The sequence below is a fragment of the Malania oleifera genome, chromosome 2 (genome assembly GCF_029873635.1).
Source record: "Malania oleifera isolate guangnan ecotype guangnan chromosome 2, ASM2987363v1, whole genome shotgun sequence".
In the NCBI taxonomy this organism is placed as follows: domain Eukaryota; kingdom Viridiplantae; phylum Streptophyta; class Magnoliopsida; order Santalales; family Ximeniaceae; genus Malania; species Malania oleifera.
In genome coordinates, this window is record NC_080418.1 from 149,049,432 (window position 1) to 149,067,572 (window position 18,141).

The 18,141-nt window shown below is 36.8% G+C and overlaps 1 protein-coding gene across 2 annotated transcripts; it reads left to right on the forward strand.

Moving 5' to 3' along the window:
* The first annotated feature begins 725 nt into the window (after window positions 1–725).
* LOC131149736 (serine/threonine-protein phosphatase PP2A catalytic subunit) lies at window positions 726–15,958 on the forward strand. Of its 2 annotated transcripts, XM_058100449.1 has the most exons (11): window positions 726–1,131; window positions 3,222–3,278; window positions 4,130–4,213; window positions 5,369–5,440; window positions 6,599–6,670; window positions 13,511–13,551; window positions 13,965–14,031; window positions 14,473–14,664; window positions 14,768–14,857; window positions 14,946–15,053; window positions 15,244–15,958. In XM_058100449.1, the coding sequence occupies exons 1-11, from the start codon at window positions 1,039–1,041 to the stop codon at window positions 15,307–15,309; spliced, it is 942 nt and encodes a 313-aa protein (XP_057956432.1). In that variant the 5' UTR covers window positions 726–1,038; the 3' UTR covers window positions 15,310–15,958. The 2 variants fall into 2 exon arrangements, with proteins under 2 accessions (XP_057956432.1, XP_057956431.1); XM_058100448.1 differs by having other exon boundaries at window positions 758–1,131; window positions 14,946–15,958.
* Window positions 15,959–18,141: the final 2,183 nt, after the last annotated feature.

Below are 18,141 nucleotides of genomic sequence, written 5' to 3' on the forward strand. Positions count from 1 at the left end.
TAGTCTAAATTGAAGAAGTGCTAAAAATACATATTTTGTACAAACATACAAATTTCAATTTCTTATTTGTTTCCTTTTTATAACTTTAATATCATAGAGAATGTCTTTAATCGTTTTAGGTTATTTTTACATTTTAATTATTAACTCATAAAAATTGTACTTTTTAAGGTAAAGAATAATGTAATATTAATATTACTGAAAAAACTTAGAAGGCCTTGATAACCATGGTTTTAATAATACTAATATAGTATTTAAAAATTTGCCAGTACATTAAGTTTAGATTTTTGTCTAATTTTTTTTAAATTGCAATATAAAATTATATTAAATTTTATATAAATTAAAAGATAAAAGTATATAATTAATATTATCCAAATAAAAATGAGAGAAATAAGAAATAATTATTTATATTTTTTAATCATGTTTAATGTTAGTTAAATAATATTAAATATAGCATTTAAAAATTTGACTTAACTTTATAGAAAATATAGTATAAATTAAAATTTGTATAAATTTAAAATTTAAAACTCATGCTCAATTAAAATTTTATTTAGTAAATTATTTATCTTTCAATAATACTCATTTTCGTTTTGCTAAATTATTGTAATCCATTTATTATAAATATAATAATAATAAAAGTTTATGTATATATATAGATATATATATTTGTGGCAAAGCAAGATCATTTTTATTGTTTTAATAAAACAAATTTTATAATTTTTTTTATTATTTACTTTTTTTTAAAGGAGTGGTGATCGAACAAAAGCGGGGAGGTTTCCTTATTGGTTTCACCACCACCACCCCCTCGCTCCTCTCTCATTCTCTCTCTCTCGCTCGGCATTTTTTCTCTCTCTCTACATTTCCGTTTATTTCGCTACCTAGGACGACGGCCGGGACGACGGTACCGACGGCGAGGTTGAAATCTAGGGTTTCGGTGGTCTAGGGCTCGGAGAGTCGGAGAGAGAACTCGAAGCGGTCTCGATCTCGAGGTTTGTGCGTCGGAGGAGGAGGAGGAGGAGGAGGAAGAAGAAGGAGAAGAAGATGAGCTTCGATCCAGTCCCTTCTAACTCCCAGGGTAACCTAGATGAGGAGATTTCGCAGCTTATGCAGTGCAAGCCCTTGTCCGAGCAAGAGGTTCCATTTCTGTCGACGATGACATCTCTTTTGTCATGAATTTAGGGACTTTCTGCTAATTTTTGGATATTTGTTTTGGATTTTACAAACTGTTACGGATCAGATTCGATTCGTTGGTGTTTTGTTTCGCGCGGGAAAGTAAATGTATTTTTTTGTGGTTTTTGATCGCATTAGTGATCTGTACTTGTAGCAAAATTAGGTTTTCGTGCAGATCTAGTAGTTTATTTTAGGGATGCAACGATAGTTGCCGTAGGTTCATTTGATGATTGTATCAGATCCGTTGAGGGATCTGTTCTGGAGCAGCAGTTTGCTCTCGTGAATCGTAGTTAACGACAACAAATCGTAAACTCTGATCCTTCCGTGTTTAAATTGTTAGCGGATTGGGGCTGTATGCAGGTATTCTGGTTTTCCTGACTTGAATTAAGGACATATACTGAAGAACAGTAGAAATTAGCAATTTTGATACTTACAAATTACTGCTGCTATACTCTAAAAATTTTATTACTCTAGTATTTTATGTTTCATTCCTTTCCTATTTTTTATTCACTCAACTCTAGCAATTTTTCTTTTGTGGTGTTAAGCAAGCGTCCTGGAAGGGCAGCGCGTTCATCTGTGAATATGTGGAATTGCTGTCAAAATGAAAAAAAAATTAAAATTTGCGATGCATAAACTGTAAAATCTGTTGTAAATCTGACTTCTGACGTTTAGAAAAGTTGATCGAGTTGTTGGTGATTACTTGGTGGAGGGATCCCCTCAGCACAGAATTTAACCCAGCCTGTGTCAAAATTATAATGCATTATCTGTTGTTTGAGAAGTTTCTTATTATACCATAATATTGTTTAAGAGAATAACACGGCAAATGCTTGTGAGAGAGGGGAGGAGAGAGTAGTACAGCAAATTAAGTTCTCATTCCCTTTCTTTTGTACTAAGTGTCACTGACTCTTTCTAGTTTCTAAAAAGAAATTGTCATGATGTTCTCTATTAAGTATAATACTTTACATTTTTGTTGTCGTTCTTAGTTCTTCTCCTAATTTTTATTGTGATCTCTTGCTTCCTCTCCCCCCAAACCCAAAACAGAGGGTTTAAAGTTCAGCTACTATGCCAAAACAGATCTCATATATGTAGAAAATGGTAAAATTCATTCATGAACTGCCCCCCATGGCTGTTAACCTTGATGGAGAGAGAGAACAGAATATCAAATTTCTCTCATTCTTTTTCTTTTGTACTAAGTGTCACTGAAATCTTTCAATTTCTTTAAGGAAAATTGTCATGATGTTGCCTATTAATTGTAGTACTTTCTAGTTTTTTTTGTAACATCTCCTAATTTTTATTTTGTGATCTTAGAGTTCAGCTACTATGCGAAAACAGATCTTATATATGTAGAAAAGGGTAAAATTCAGTCAAAAATTGTTCTCCATGGCTGTTAACCTTGATGCAAGTGAATCAATCACTGCTATTATGTTCTTGTTAAATGCAATACTTTCTATTTTTGTTCTGACTTTGATTTCTTCTCCTAATTTCTATATTTATTACCATTCCCCCTCCCCACACACACAAAACAATGAGAGTTGAGGTTCAACTATTGGGCCAAAACAAATCTTATATATGTAAAAAATGAGTAAAATCCAGTCATTAATTGGCCTTTATGGCTATTAACCTTGATGGAAATGAATCTCTGATTAGTGATTACCATTGTGAATCTTGCAAATGAGTATTGATTTCTGATTTGATAGCATCAGCGTGACCAAAACTTTAGTGAAATCGAGGACATGGTGACTGTAGGTGTTCTTCGAAAAGTTGTTGACTAATTGAGCATTTGTCGAAGTTGAATTTCAAGAAATCTTCAGGTCTTATCAACACATACTTTTTGAAGGGTTGTCTGATATTCTTTGTAGAAGATCCCTTGATCTAATAAGCAAAGGATTGTCCTTATAAACTCAATAATTGTTGTCTTGATTTGAAGTTTTTCTTGTAGAGGAACATCTGTATTGTTATGAGCTGAAATGGTCACTGTAATGGATGCATTAATTTCATATCCTGTCAGGATGTTGATAGTAGATTCTTCAATACTGTTTTTTCTCTTGTTGCAGGTCAGGGTTTTGTGTGAGAAGGCTAAGGAAATATTGATGGAAGAAAGCAATGTTCAGGTTCGCATTATTTTGGCCTTCTTTTTGTGCCATCACTATTTTTAAGACTGCATTTAGTTTTTTCAGTATGTCTATCGGTCTTGCTTCACTCCTGTTTTGAATAGATTTGTGTCCCTCTTTTAAGTTCCCCAATCTCATGTATGCGGTTAACATCTTGAGTATAGCTACGTAATAACGTGACATCTCATCGGATTTCAGCATCTTATTATCTGAATGAAAATGCCTGGGAGGCATGGAGGGGGCACTCTTTAGCCAGATATTGTTCCAGGTCTTCAAGCCCCCCTCCACATACCCCTGAAGATATCTTCAACTCTATTGCTTGGCTGTTTGTTTTCCTTGGAGCAACCTGTTTATTGCCTTCAAGCAACAGGTTTTAATGTGTTTATTGCTACATTAGTGTCTGTACTTTATGGTTGAATCCTATTTTTTGCTTCAATCTGATTTTCCAAGGTGGTTTTCTTTCAAAATCTTGTATGTATACTGCAAGTTTGGTAGCACTTTTTTTTTTTCAAGAAAATAAGAAAATATTTGAAAGAGTGTGCTTGTCCGAGTTAAGGACTACTGAGTGTTTTCTATTCCATCAGTTGTACTTCTTGTCGGTTCAATAATTGGGGAATTGATTGATTTCAAAACCTCTGACCACGTTTTTTTTTTTTTTTTGGGGGGGGGGGGGGGGGATGTAAGAGGGGCATCTGTTCTGAGCATTTGTTCTTGGATTTGAGAATTTTTATAATTATTGTCAATGATAGAACTATGTGTGATGTTGCGTCACGCATATCATTTATGAGTTCACTTGTACTCTCTGCAAATTCAAAATGTTTATGTTCAACCTTTTGTTTCATATTTTGCAGCCTGTCAAAAGCCCTGTAACAATATGTGGTGATATTCATGGGCAGTTCCATGATCTTGCAGAGCTTTTTCGAATTGGGGGAAAGGTATGAGCATCAAGCATGTTGCTGATCTTTTGGGGTGGGAAATATGACTCGTAGTCTATATTTTAATGTAGTACTGCAAATGGGAGATTATGTTTATTTTTTTGGCTATTGTGTGGCAATGGTGAATGGAGAATGGTGATTGAGGCTAGTTAAGCTTTCAAAAGGTTAACAATTATGAAGAAGAAGAAGAAGAACAAAGAGAAAATGGATTAAAAATCTAGAAGGAGAGGATTACTAAAGAAATTTGGGAGCAAAAAATTGTTCTTTCCCTTGTGCTTTACATTTCTATTTCATCCTTTTAATTTTAATCATGACCTTTAGATAAAAAGCAACTTTAAATAGCATTTGATTTATGCCTTATGCATAAAAAGAAGAAAAAGGAGTAAAAAGTGATAGATTTAGCTTGGAATTAGTGCACATAAACACTTGAAACGAAATTATGAATCTTAAAATTCTTTATTGCTAGTGCACATATGATTACTATGCTCAACATTCAAATTGCCTCATGCAAATAAGTTTTGAGCTTTACTGATAATCACATGGGCGAACTAAAACTCAATATTCAGCAATTGTGGAAGGATTGCAAATTCCCCCTGGTCATACACCTTGCATTTATGAATGTATTATTTCTTTTGACATTAAATCACCATAAGTATATATATTGTGTCTCATTAAGTTGAGGTCTGTCTCCTACTCTGTGTGTGTACATGTGGGTTTTTTGGGTCCCGGGGGGGGGGGGGGGGTTGCCAAACTATACTACCCTTTTGGTCTTATGTCATTATGTGTTGTTATTAGACTATTATTATTTAAGAGATTTTTTTCATTAGATTAAGCCACTCATGTTTACTGCTATTTTACTTTTATTAAGCTAGTCTCTGTGTGTTTTTTTTTTGGAGGGGGGTTGCCACACTTTACTACCTTTTTTTGTCTCATTTGTCATTATGTGTTGTTATTATATTATCATTATTTAAGAGATTTTTTTTTCATTAGATTAAGCTGCTCATGTTTACTTCTATTTTGCTAATCTTTTGGTCGCATCCTTTTCAGAGTTATTTGTGCATATAAATGTGCCAAAATTTTGTCTATTTATGAAATTGTGCTTTTGTTCTTTTTTATGTTTTAAATTTCACTTGTAATTGTATTTTTGATTGGCAGTGTCCAGACACAAATTATTTGTTTATGGGAGATTATGTTGACCGTGGATACTATTCAGTTGAAACTGTAACCGTAAGTATGGGTTGCTGTATATTGCTTTTGTCCTGTCTTGGATATGTTAGTTTTAGTATTGCTTTCAATCTGAACATATGTTTCCAATTACTCTCTATTTGTGTGCATATGAGCATTAATGATCTATCTCTTTCTTTAAAAATTTTTTGCATTGCGACCCTTTTGGTGGTGCTAGCAAGCTTTATAAGATCCTGGTTCTGGTCAATTAATTTTCCCATAATCCTATATGGTAAATGCTTTGCTGCCATCTTAGAGAAGCCTCTGATCAGATGTACTTCTTTGCCATTCTGGCTTTTTTACTTCATTATATCTGCTCTAGTATTGCCTGTCCTAGTTTCTATTAACCATGTTTCTGTGTGTATGCAACACATTGAAAATTTGGTTGTTTTTTGTTCAAATTTGCACATGGCTGCATGCACACATCCCAAAAACAGAAATACTAGTCTATTTCTTTTAATGCTGTCCCCCATTAATTTTATCCATCTTGTAGTTGTCTAAATATTAAAAAATGAATCCACCACATTCTTGTATTTGGCATCGCAACTTGTAAGGGCCTCAGGAATCCAGAGCTTGAGCACCAGCAATGAATAGACGGCCTCAAAATTATGTCTTTTGCAATCCATTAGGTTGCTGAAGAGAGTGCCCTGTGTTATCTCCAAGGATTTGTACTGCCAGTACACTGCCTCTTTAGAAAAAGAAAAAGAAAAGAAAATCTAGAAGAGAATTTATTGGAAAATATTCAAACATTCCACAAGATGCAGTCTATATGGATATGTGTTGCATGTGACGACTTAAGGACCTGATAAATGGGCATCCTGCAATTCATGTAGTGCTATTTTGAAAGTTGGAGCTGTGTAAGTCTGGTTTTGCATGTTGCAGTGATGTAATTTAATGTCATAAACAGCTAATAGCATTGTTGGTATCACATTAAGCTTAGTTTAATTTTATCTTGAGGGATTTGGAGTTGGCTTCTGGTAAATGACACTGTATTTTGGGACTTCCTTTCCTGAATTTTTGTTGTTTCTTTTGGTGTGGGTACTTTCTGCTCTTAGTTAACATTTCCCAAGGATGTTCTTTTAACTTGCTTTGTGGGATTTGGTTAAGTTGCTTTAGCTGTCGGTATGTTTCTGATTGTTTCCTTTTTTTTTTCCCCCCCAGCTCCTGGTGGCATTGAAAGTGCGTTATTCGCAACGGATAACTATTTTGAGAGGAAATCATGAAAGTCGCCAGGTATACTTTAGCTGTTGTATCTTATTCCCATGCTATTTGTCCAATTGTTGATTGTGCTTCATTATAGTTGCATGGGATAATTGCTTCTATTAGTATACATTTTAATATTTTATTATCCATAGAAGCTGGTCTATAATTTATTATTATCAATGTTTTAAAAGGCTCAGGCTTGCCTCAAGATGAGGCGTCCCTAAAATGCCTTGAGGCTTAGTCTAAAATACCACATCCTAGGAAGGCCTACACATTTCATAATGAGGCTTGCGCATTTGTAGAGATGGCATGCTTTGTGTGCCATTTTAGTTCTAGGACTACACATTTTTGGTACGTGAATCTCAAGTTGGAATCCACTAGGAAATTTTAACTACATGTTTATATGAAAGGAATTAATCAGTAAAACTCTTGAACCTTAACCTTTCCAAAATAATTGAGAGTTTCTCTTAGATCTTGAAGATAATTTGAACTTTGTAGTGTTACACCTATCTCTTGGCTTAACAAATTCAACTTAGTATTTTCTAAATGACTAACATGCATAGTTAGAATCTTACGGCTCTCGATTCGATTCATACAATTAGTATCAATTGCACACCAAATCAATTCAATCTTACTAGAGAATCTAAAAACAATTGAATGACAGCCGAATCTATTGATTCACCTTGTGGATCTGTCGAATTGATTTGAATCTATTGATTCACACGATTCTAGACCTATCATATTTCGACAAACCCAATTAGCTTAGAACCCTTAGAGCAAAATTTCTTTCCATTTTATTGCTTTTATTTTTACATGATTACCATCCATTCCTTGTCTATGTCATTTTTTGTGCTTAAAACGAGGAGAAAATAGAACTTTAGGTTATGTTGTCTTCACAAAACCGTTCTTTACTCTAGGAATATGGTGTTTTGCTATTGAGAAAGAAGGGGTAGAACACTCACCATGGTGGTACTCATATTTCATTATTTTGTTAAGATTCAAAAGTTAGTCTTTTTGGTATTTTTTTTTCATTTTTTAGGCAATTTTAATGTTGTAATTTTATTAATTTGTTGCTCCTAAATTTTATGTAATGTATTTGCATAATTTAATCTAGAAATAAAATAATGAGAAAAGGCTTACATCTCAATGCCTTAGGGCTTATGTGTCATGGGCCGACTATTTCACACCTTTTTGAAAGGACCGTGCGGCGCTAGTTAAACCCCTCTTGTTTAATTAGCCAGCCTATTGTTTATCACAATTCATCCACAAAGCACTCTCATTTTCATTCAAGCAAATATCAGCGGAAGCAGTAAGCAACTTATGAAAGCAGTGGCAAGTAAGCCGTAAACATTGAAGCAACGCAATTCATTAACAACACCTTCGTTAACATTGTATGTTTGGCGAGGGAGGCAAGTAGGATAAACACGTTGATAATAACTAGTGAGTTTTACAAGTTGATGAACACTCACCCTCCCCTAAAGAGCTTTCTGTGCTATTTTCGTTTTGGCACTAGGAAACATTTGTGTGACCGAGGAGTCATACTGCCTTTTGTAGCATAGCGAGAAACTACTATTGGAAAATAAACCCATCCCAAATGCATGAGACAAGCGGTCACAGGCAAGCATAATGGTAATGCCTTGAACAAGCTCGGCTCGTGACGCCCCCCCACTTATGCGATTGACGTCCTTGTAGACTTTAACGCTAGGTACACTTCTACTTTGTCCATGAACGGTGGCATATCTTTCATAGAAATCTAGCTGATTTATTCGTCATCAAGGCCTTTCTACTTCACTAAGAACTCCTGCTGCTTCTTCCTCAAGGATGTGAACTCTCTGTCTGCATGGATGTCTTCAACCTCTCGTCTGTCAGGTTGCACTGTCTTCAAATTCGGCTCTAGTTGACTGTCTTCTACTCGGATCTTCAGTGTCGGCGTTGAACGGCTTGAGGCAATTGACATGAAACACAAGATGCACTTTCATCCAAGTCGGAGGTTAATTTTGTGAGAGACCTTCCCGACTTGGCCAAGATTGGGACTAGTCCTTTATATTTGCGAAGTAGTCCCCTATCTCGTCCTCATGGTGACCTAATTTGTTTAGGATTGAGCTTAACAAGCACCGAGTCACTTACGTTGAAGTGTTGCAGTCTTCTCCCCTGATTTGCCCACTTCTTCATCCATTTAGAAGCTTTCTCCAGGTAGGCTCAGACAATCTCTGCATTTTGTCTCCATTCTCTAGTGAAGATGTACGCTCTGGGTCTTTTTCCTCTGTACGACTGATCCACTGTGTGAGGTAACAGTGGCTGCTGGCCTATAACAAGCTCAAAAAGGCTCTTGTTGGTTGTTGAGCTCCTTTGGGCATTGAAACAAAACTGAGCCACATTAAGTAGTTGCACCCAATTCTTCTAGTTGGCTTTGATGAAATGACACAAGTACTCTTCTAGTAGTCCATTGAATCTCTCCGCGTGTCCATCTGTCTGTTGATGGTAACTTGAAGAGATGTCAAGATGTGAACTGAGGATTCTGAAAAGCTCTGTCCAAAAGTTGCCGATGAATCTTGATTCTTAATCACTAACAATGTCTTGGGGAACACGCCAATACTTCACAATATTCGTAAATAATTGTGCTGTCTCCTCTGCTGAACAGTACTTTGGTGTGGGTATACACGTACCATACTTCGAAAACTTGTTTATGATCACAAGTATAGACCCTACATCTCCCACTCTGGGCAGGTTGGTGATGAAGTCCAGTGAGACACTTTCCCATGGTTTGGATGGTATTGGTAGGGCTCTAGTAGCCCTGCAATCTTCATTCGCTCCACCCAGTCTTGTTGGCAAATGAGACAAGTTCGGGTATAATCAACTACATCATCACGCTGTGCAGTCAATAATACCTTTGCTTCAAGAAAGCCAAAGTGTGCTGCCATCCTGGATATCCGGCTCACATGGTATCATGACACCTTTTCAACAGTGTCTTTCTTAGATCACCAGCTTGTGGCACAAAGAGCTGACTACCATGGGTCATCAACAATTTGTCTTCCATCTAGAGCCAATGGGCTTTCCCCTCTTTAGTCAACTTCATAAGGTTTTGCGAAATTGGATCTTTGGCTAAGTTCTCTTTGATGTGCTCCCGCATCATTGTGGTAACAATACTCACAATCAAGTGTGTTACCATTTGCAAGGCTGGCAGCTCGGCTCAGTGCATCAACCACTTGGTTCAGCCGCCCTAACTTGTGCTCAAAGTAGAAATCAAATTTTGCCTAGAATTCCTGTCATTGACCTTGCTTGGGTGTCAATTTCAGCTGTATGAAGAAGTGGCTAACACCCGAGTTATCCCTTTTCACCACAAACCTTGACCCAAATAAGTAATGTCGCCACACGCGGAGACTATGTATCACTGCTAGTATCTCCTTCTCTTGAGCTGTTTACTTCCGTTCTGCTTTGCTAAGCTTACGACTCTCGTACGCAATAGGATATCCCTCCTGTAACAAGACTCCTCCAAGGGTATAGTTCGATGCATCTATTTGTACCTTGAAGGGTTTCATGACATCCGGAAGAGCCAGTACCAGATCTCTCATCATGGCATCCTTCAAGTCATCAAAGGCTCCTTGACACTTCTCTGTCCAATTCCACCCTTGACCTTTCTTCAGTAGTTCTGTCATAGGAACAGTTTTCCATGAATACCCCTCTATGAACTTCTTGTAATAGTTGGGAAGACTCAGAAAGGAACGCAGCTCCTTTACTGTCGTTGGGATCTTCCATTTTTGAATCGCCCTTACCTTTTCCATATCTATCCTGATATGATGTTGTTCAATCACATGACCAAGGAATTTGATGCTCTGTTGAGCAAAAAAGCACTTCTACTTCTCTTTCTTCACATACAGACTATTTCCCTTCAACCTGTCGAGCACCTTCCATAGATGCTCTTCATGTTCCTTCAGAGTGGAACTGTAGGCAACAATATCAGGTACACCATGACAAACTTGTTGAGGTACTTACGAAATACCTAGCTCATCAAGGTACAGAATGTTGTAGCACATTTGTCAACCCGAATGGCATATTCAAGAACTCATATGCCCCATATTGCGTCACACAAGTTGTGTTCGGCTCATCCCCATAAGCAATCCTCACCTGATAGTAGGCTGACCTCAAGTCAATTTTAGTGAAGTACTTGGCATGACTCAACTGATCCAACAAATCGGCAATCAACAGAATAGGATATTTGTTGCGCACTATCACCTTGTTGAGTGCGCAGTAGTCTACACACATCCGCATGCTTCCATCATGTTTCCTATGAAGCAACATCGGTGCTCCGAATGGTTCTTTGGAAGGGCGAATGTATCCCGCTTCCTACAACCCATCAAGTTGTTTTCTCAACTCTGCTAGCTCTGGAGGCGCCATCCGATATGGCCCCTTAGTGGGTGGTTTCATTCTTGGCAACAACTTGATCTCATGTTCCACACCCCGTTGTGGAGGCAAGTTATGAGGCAGCTTATCCGGCATCACCTCCTTATACTCATCCAACACAGTTTGGATGGTCATAGGAGCTCTTGGCCTACTTCTTCATCTACCACCACCGTGGCTAGATATGTTTGCTCACCTCTTCTTAATCCCCTCTTGAGTTGTATGGTTGAAAGGAACTTCTCATCGTCTCCTTTCTTTGCAACTACTTGCACCATGCAAGGGTGATCTCTCATCAGACACAGGAAACTTTCAAAAGGCATTAGCACTGCCTTAGGCTCCTTATTCCATTCCCAAAAGGACTTTGAAGTCATCCAATGACATCGCTATGAAATTTGCATGACTTGCATATTGGCCAAGCTTTGCAGTCACTTGCTTGGCTACTCCTAGAGTAGGCTAGGCTACAAAATTCACTGCTTTTATGCGTCCTGAATCCTTCTCCAAGGATAAGTTGAGCCTCCTTGCTTTTGCTTGTGAAACAAAATTATGAGTAGCCCTGATATCCACCATAGCGCGGGTACTCTTCTCATTAATCCTCAAGTCCACAAACATCAGTTCTTTTGCTTGTGTAACTTTTGGTACTTTCGCCTACTTTTTCAATGCGTTTACCAACCACATTGCACGCATCCTCGGGGTATCTTCCTCTTCCCCATCACTTTCCACTATCTGCTCCGCAGTGGAAGCTTGTATGACATTAAGTTCTGCCCTGTGGGGCACTCAAAAACTCTGTGAGGACCTCGACACAAGTAGCATGAAGTTATATTCTTTCCATTGGTGTGTTGAACCCTCGAGATGATGAAGCTTCTTTTGAAGTTGATGCCTTATAGTCAGCCCTCCACTCTTGGGTTTGCCATTTTTGAAAGACTTTTTGCTGTTTCCCCCTATGGCAAAATCTTTGGTCGAGACGGTATTATCACTAGCATAGTCAGTCAAGCGTTCCGCGGCAGCTTGTGCGGTAGACAAGTCTTGAACTCTTTGCCTATAAAGTTCTGTTCTTGCCTATGGTTTCAACCCGTCAAGAAAATAGAACAACTTTTCCTTTTTCGACATGTCCTTGATATCCAACATCAAAGCAAAAAAGTGTTTCATGTATTTCCTGATTGACCTAATATGCTTGAGGTCTCTTAGCTTCTTCCTAGCATTGTACTCAACATTCCTAGGAAAGAATTGGGCCTTGAGCTCTCTCTTCAAGTCTGCCCAACAATCCACAACATAGCATTCATTTTCAATTTCATTGTCCACTACAGTTTGGCGTCACCAAGTACATGGTCGTAGTATCCACTTTCACTTGTTTTGAGTCCGTCCTCATAGTGCGAAAGTATTGCTCCATATCAAACAAGAAGTTCTCCAACTCCTTGGCATCACAAGCATCCCCATACATCTTGGGTTCTGGTATCTTGGTCTTGCTAAACCCCAGAGTGATAGAGTTTTCCATAGCAAGAATCACCAAATTCACCTTTGCAGTCAAATCAGCTATTTGAGCTTGCAAGGTTTCCTTAGTATGGTGAAAGTCCTCTGACATTTCACCTATTAAACTTGCTTGATGCTTTTGTGATCCCATCACTTCATTAACAAGTCCCCTCAATTGGGCCATCTTTGTGGCCACATTGTTGGTTGTCATCTTAGCTTGTGCTTCCAATACACTAATTCTCTCAACATTGGTTGGCGCCATGATCATTCACCAAAGCTTTCCCAATCCCATAACGAAGGTAACCAAATTCACGTAGCAACTAACCGAGCTCTGATACTAGGTATCATGGGTTGAATATTTCACACCTTTGTGAAAGGAGCAACATTGAAGCAACGCATTTCATTAACACGATTTCCGTTAACATTGTGTCTAGTGAGGGAGGCAAGTAGGCTAAATACTTTGACAATAGCTAGTGAGTTTTACAAGTTGATGAATACTCACCCTCCCCTAAATAGCTTTCTGTGCTATTCTCACTATGGCACTAGGAAACATCAAAGTGACCAAGGAGTTATACGGCCTTTTTTAGCATAGGGAGAAACTACTACTGGAAAGTAAACCTACACTAGTATTTACATGATGGAAACCCATTCCAAACGCACGAGACAAGCGATCACAGGCAAGCATAATGCCCTGAACAAGCTCGGTTCGTGATGGCCTCGCCTCTTAAAGGTCAAGACCCCTCACCATAGTCCTTTGCCTTTTAAGCAGTGGTTGTTGAAAAGCTGATTTGATTTAGTTATTTCTTTCTTCTTTTCCCATAGAGTATAATGCTTATTTTGAACTACTTGGACTGTAGTCTTCATTTTTTATATAGTGCTCGTCCATTGTCCATTTTTCATAGAACATGGGCTGTTCTGCTTATTTTGAGATTGTTGTGCTTCCTTTCGACCCTTGTTATCCGTGTAAGATAGCTTTTGCTGAATATGAGTGTGTTTCTGTTGCAGATTACTCAAGTTTATGGATTTTATGATGAATGCCTCAGAAAGTGAGTTCTTCATTCTTGGGCTTTAGAATTTGATTTCTCCCCCCCCACCCCCCCACTTCAATTATGGTGTTGCTTTGTAGTTTATATCAAACTATCCAAATGCATTATTTCTGCATTTTTTTCCTGGCCTGCTTATTTATGCAAGCTCAGCGAACAAAAAGAGAGCCCCCCTCTGCTTAAGCCCACTTTACTAGAAGAGTGTTTGCTAAAAAAGTGTAGCCTGCTACCCTGTCCTTGATGAGTTTTAGACATCTGCTGTGGTTTCCTCCATTGAAATAATTTGATTGTCGCATGCTACCTTCATGGCATCACTTCTATCAAGAGGATATTTGAAGGACTGTTTGTTGCTCTTATGTGTGTGTAATTTCTCGTTCTTCCTAATTTTTACTAATAACATGTTCTTTGTTTCGCAGGTATGGCAATGCTAATGTTTGGAAGATCTTTACAGATTTGTTTGACTACTTTCCACTAACAGCTCTGGTTAGTATGATATTGATACGTAATTGTTCTTGCTTGGAGTTGAGTCCTGGTTTGGTAAAATTGCTGCATTTGAAGTCAACAATCATAATTAAAACTGCCAGCCCACAAAAAAAAAAAAAAAAAAGGGAAAAATTTATCTGCCGGCCATGGAACAATAAAGTCAATACTCAAATGCTGCGTAAAATCTGTCAGAGGTTAGCAGAATATTGGTATATGCCTGATTGTCATGCTGGTGTTTTCCCAAAATGTATATTTTTCAAATTATGCTTAAAGCTTAGTAAAGTTCCCTTCTTCCCCCGCGCCTCTTTTTATGTTTAATTGTTAATGACGAAAAACTCTTAACTCAAATTTGTTTATGTTTGTAATTCTTGCGACAATAATGGTATTTCTTGTTTATAATCTCTAGCTGTATGATTAATTCTAAACTTCTCTCTTTTGAAGGTTGAATCAGAAATATTTTGTCTTCATGGTGGGCTGTCCCCATCCATTGAAACCTTGGACAACATACGTAATTTTGATCGTGTTCAAGAAGTTCCTCATGAAGGCCCCATGTGTGATCTTTTATGGTCTGATCCTGATGATCGTTGTGGCTGGGGTATCTCACCCCGGGGTGCAGGCTATACTTTTGGCCAAGTATATTATTTATTTACTTAGCTTTCAGCTTTGCATGCTTTTCTAATTTCCATTTATTGCGGAAAATATTGAATTTATCCTCGTGCTTTGGGTTGTTTCACAGGACATATCTGAGCAATTTAACCATACAAACAATTTAAAGCTGATAGCTAGGGCCCATCAGCTGGTGATGGAGGGATTCAACTGGGGTCATGTAAATACATCAACTTTAGAATATTGTTTGGTCCATTTTCTGTTCAGGAGCTGAGATATGTGCACTTGATTTTGCAATTTGTTGACAGGACCAAAAGGTGGTTACAATATTTAGTGCACCTAATTATTGTTATCGCTGTGGAAATATGGCATCTATCCTGGAAGTTGATGATTGCAAAGGGCACACTTTCATTCAGGTGTCTCTCTCTCTTAAAGAACACATCCGTGCACACACTCATGCCCCACTCCTGAGACATTTCATATGGATATAGCTCAGGAAGATTTGAAATAAAGCTATGACAGGCATTTTTACCCAAAGTTTAATTTGCACCTATTCACCAACACCACAGAAAAGGATTGAAATCCAAATTTATTTTCTGGTTTCAGTTTGAGCCAGCGCCCAGGAGGGGAGAACCAGATGTAACTCGGAGAACACCTGACTACTTCCTATGAGCTGCTGCCATTTAATTGTTGCTGATTTCCAGCCGCAAGTTCCCTGTTTACATGTGCTGAGAGCTGTTCTAAATTAGAAGTTATTCGCCACCGTGATGATTTTGTTATCTTGGGAAAAAAACGGAAGGGGTTTGGCTGAAAGCATGTAAAATGGGCAAGTTGGATTCCTTGATTTAGATTATTTTCCTGGAAGTGTGGAATTTTGCCAGGAGAAGGCAGCAGAGCTGGCAATGCTGTGGCGGCATATGTACCATTTCCAGCAAACAATTTGGTATCGCATCGTTCCTCCTTTGTTCACTTTTTTAACTTCTACCCTTCAATTTTTCTTTTTTCCTTTTTGTAGAATGCTTGGTGGGTCTGTAGAGGGAAGATAAGGAGTTTATATTTTTTTAATGGGTGTTCTGATATTTTTTTTTTCTGTCTTAGTTGAAACATATTTCTTTTTTTTTTTTTTTGCCCTTTTCCCCCCTAAAAATAGGTGCACTGAGATAATTTGTGTCTAGTTCTCATTAGATTTGATGGATTTGGATGATTCTGTGTCTTCTGTACTTTGGATGTGGAAGAGGTGGTCTTGCTTGACGGCATCGCCTCCACTCCCCCCTGTTTTTTTTTTCGTTGTTTAAATCTAATTGGCTCTTTGGGTAAACAATTTTCTGGATATTTAAAACCGTGGATCTAATTTGGTATTTGAAATGTACGAATTGTTTTTTGGTGGAGGGATTTATTTCTGGGCAAGGATGTCAAACTTGCCTTGAAGCTTCAGTTTGGTGTATAGAATGCAATGGAATTGGGAACTTTATTTTTGTTATATGTTAAGCATACAGATTTATGTTTCTTTCCTGCCCTGATCGATTTCATTCTAGCGTATAGAACTTGTTAATGCATAAACACTAGTCTTGATTCATACCATTCCATTTCCAAACCAAAAGATTCATGTTCTAAGTTTGAGTTCATTGATATGTTGATTGTTTGATCCCTCTTATTTATGAGTGGTAGTGGTTCCAAACCTGGATTTATACTGGCCTCGAGTTCATATAGATTGGGTTTGGAGCATGAATATTAAGTGTGTTGATTTTGCAATTTCGTTTTAGTGTGAGATTTCAAATGTCTTGATCACCAAATGCTCATTTTAAAAAAGCATAAACGATTAGTATAATATACGGTTGTGCCGTCATGACAAATTTTATGGATTTGGATGTGGAATAAATAAGACGAGAATATTTTTTTCATTGTATTTTATGGTGGAAGGAACAGTAGAAGATTTTGTATGAAATGATTTGTGAAAAATAATATATACCTCTATAAAAATAAATGTTTGGCGGAAGATTGGTACGGGTAGCTCAGTTAATTCCGATGTCCATGCAGCATGATTGCATCTTCTAATGACAAAGAAGATTTTATTTTATTATCTCTTTTTGTCTCGTTTTGTTATATTACTTGGAATATACATTGAAAGAAATATAGGGAGAATAAAAACTCTTTACAATGGTAGAATAATTTTTTAAAGAATACCTAATTTGTCAACTTGTTTTACAACCTTATTTGGTCGGTAGTTGAAAATTAAGGAAAATAAAATTGGTCTTCATTTTGTGATTATATCATATAATTTTTTATTACATTATACTTTTAAATTATTCATTTCTTATGCACCAAGAATTGGGTTAGAATAATTGGATGACTTATTTTGGCTCCATTTGGAACTCATTTCCAATCAACATTAAGGAGCTGCTTTGAGACTTATTTTTTTATTTTACTTTAGTGAAAGACCAATGAACTGAGAGCGAAAGATGTTTTATGGTATATGTTGTTTAATGAAACTAAGGATGTAGTAGAAGCTAAATTAGAATTATGGAGAGAAGTTTTGGAATCGAGAGACTTTAGGATAAGAATAAAATAGAATATATGAAATGTAATTTTAGTAGTCGTAGGAGAAATATTGGATGTAAAGTTAAACTTGATGATGAAAAAATAAATAAAACTTGTAGATTTTGATACCTTAGATCTATTATGCAAGCAGAAGGAGAAATTGAAGATGATGTAATGCATAGAGTTAAAGCAGGTTGGGTAAAATGGAGAACTGCTTCAAGTGTGTTTTGTGATCATAGAATACTCTTCAAATTGAAAGTGAAATTTTATAGGACAATTATAAGACCAGTTATGTTATATGGATCAAAATGTTGTGCGACGAACAAATAGAATATTAAAAAAGTAAAAGTTGTCGAGATGAGTATACTTAGATGAATGAATGATATAACACTGAAAGATAAATTAAGGAATGAACATATTTGCAGTAAGTTAAGTATAGCTCTTATAAAAAATAAGATAAAAAAGAGACGACTCAAATGGTTTTAACAATTGCAACGGAGGCCATAAAGTGCGCTAGTGAGGAAGAGTGAGTTAGTTATTGTGGAAAACAGTAGAAGGAATATGGGTAAACCTAAAATAACTTGGAATAAGATAATAAAAATTTAATTTCCATAAATTTGTCAAAAGAAATGATTCATGATCGCATAAATTGATGAAAAATGATTCATATAGCCGACCTTACCTAATGGGACTTTAAGACTTGGTTTTGTTGTTGTTGTTGTTATTATCAAGGAAAGTGAGAAAGAAAATAAAAAATATACAAAATATACCATATCTATGAACAAAAAATTGATTTTACACATAATTGATATTTAATTTTTCCTAATTTTTAGTCATATTAAAACAAACTTTTATTTTTGATAATATTTTATATAGAAGGAAAATATAAGGTAAAATAAGTTTTCTCCCTAGTTTCCTTTCTCAAAACAAAATCCTTATTCCAAACAGACCCTTGGGATTTGTTTA

Coding starts and splice junctions, on each gene's coding strand:
- LOC131149736 (XM_058100448.1), top strand. CDS start 1,039: ATGAGCTTCGATCCAGTCCCTTCTAACTCCCAGGGTAACCTAGATGAG. Junction 13,552..13,964: donor TATGATGAATGCCTCAGAAA/GTGAGTTCTTCA, acceptor TTTGTTTCGCAG/GTATGGCAATGCTAATGTTT. Junction 14,858..14,945: donor AGGGATTCAACTGGGGTCAT/GTAAATACATCA, acceptor ATTTGTTGACAG/GACCAAAAGGTGGTTACAAT.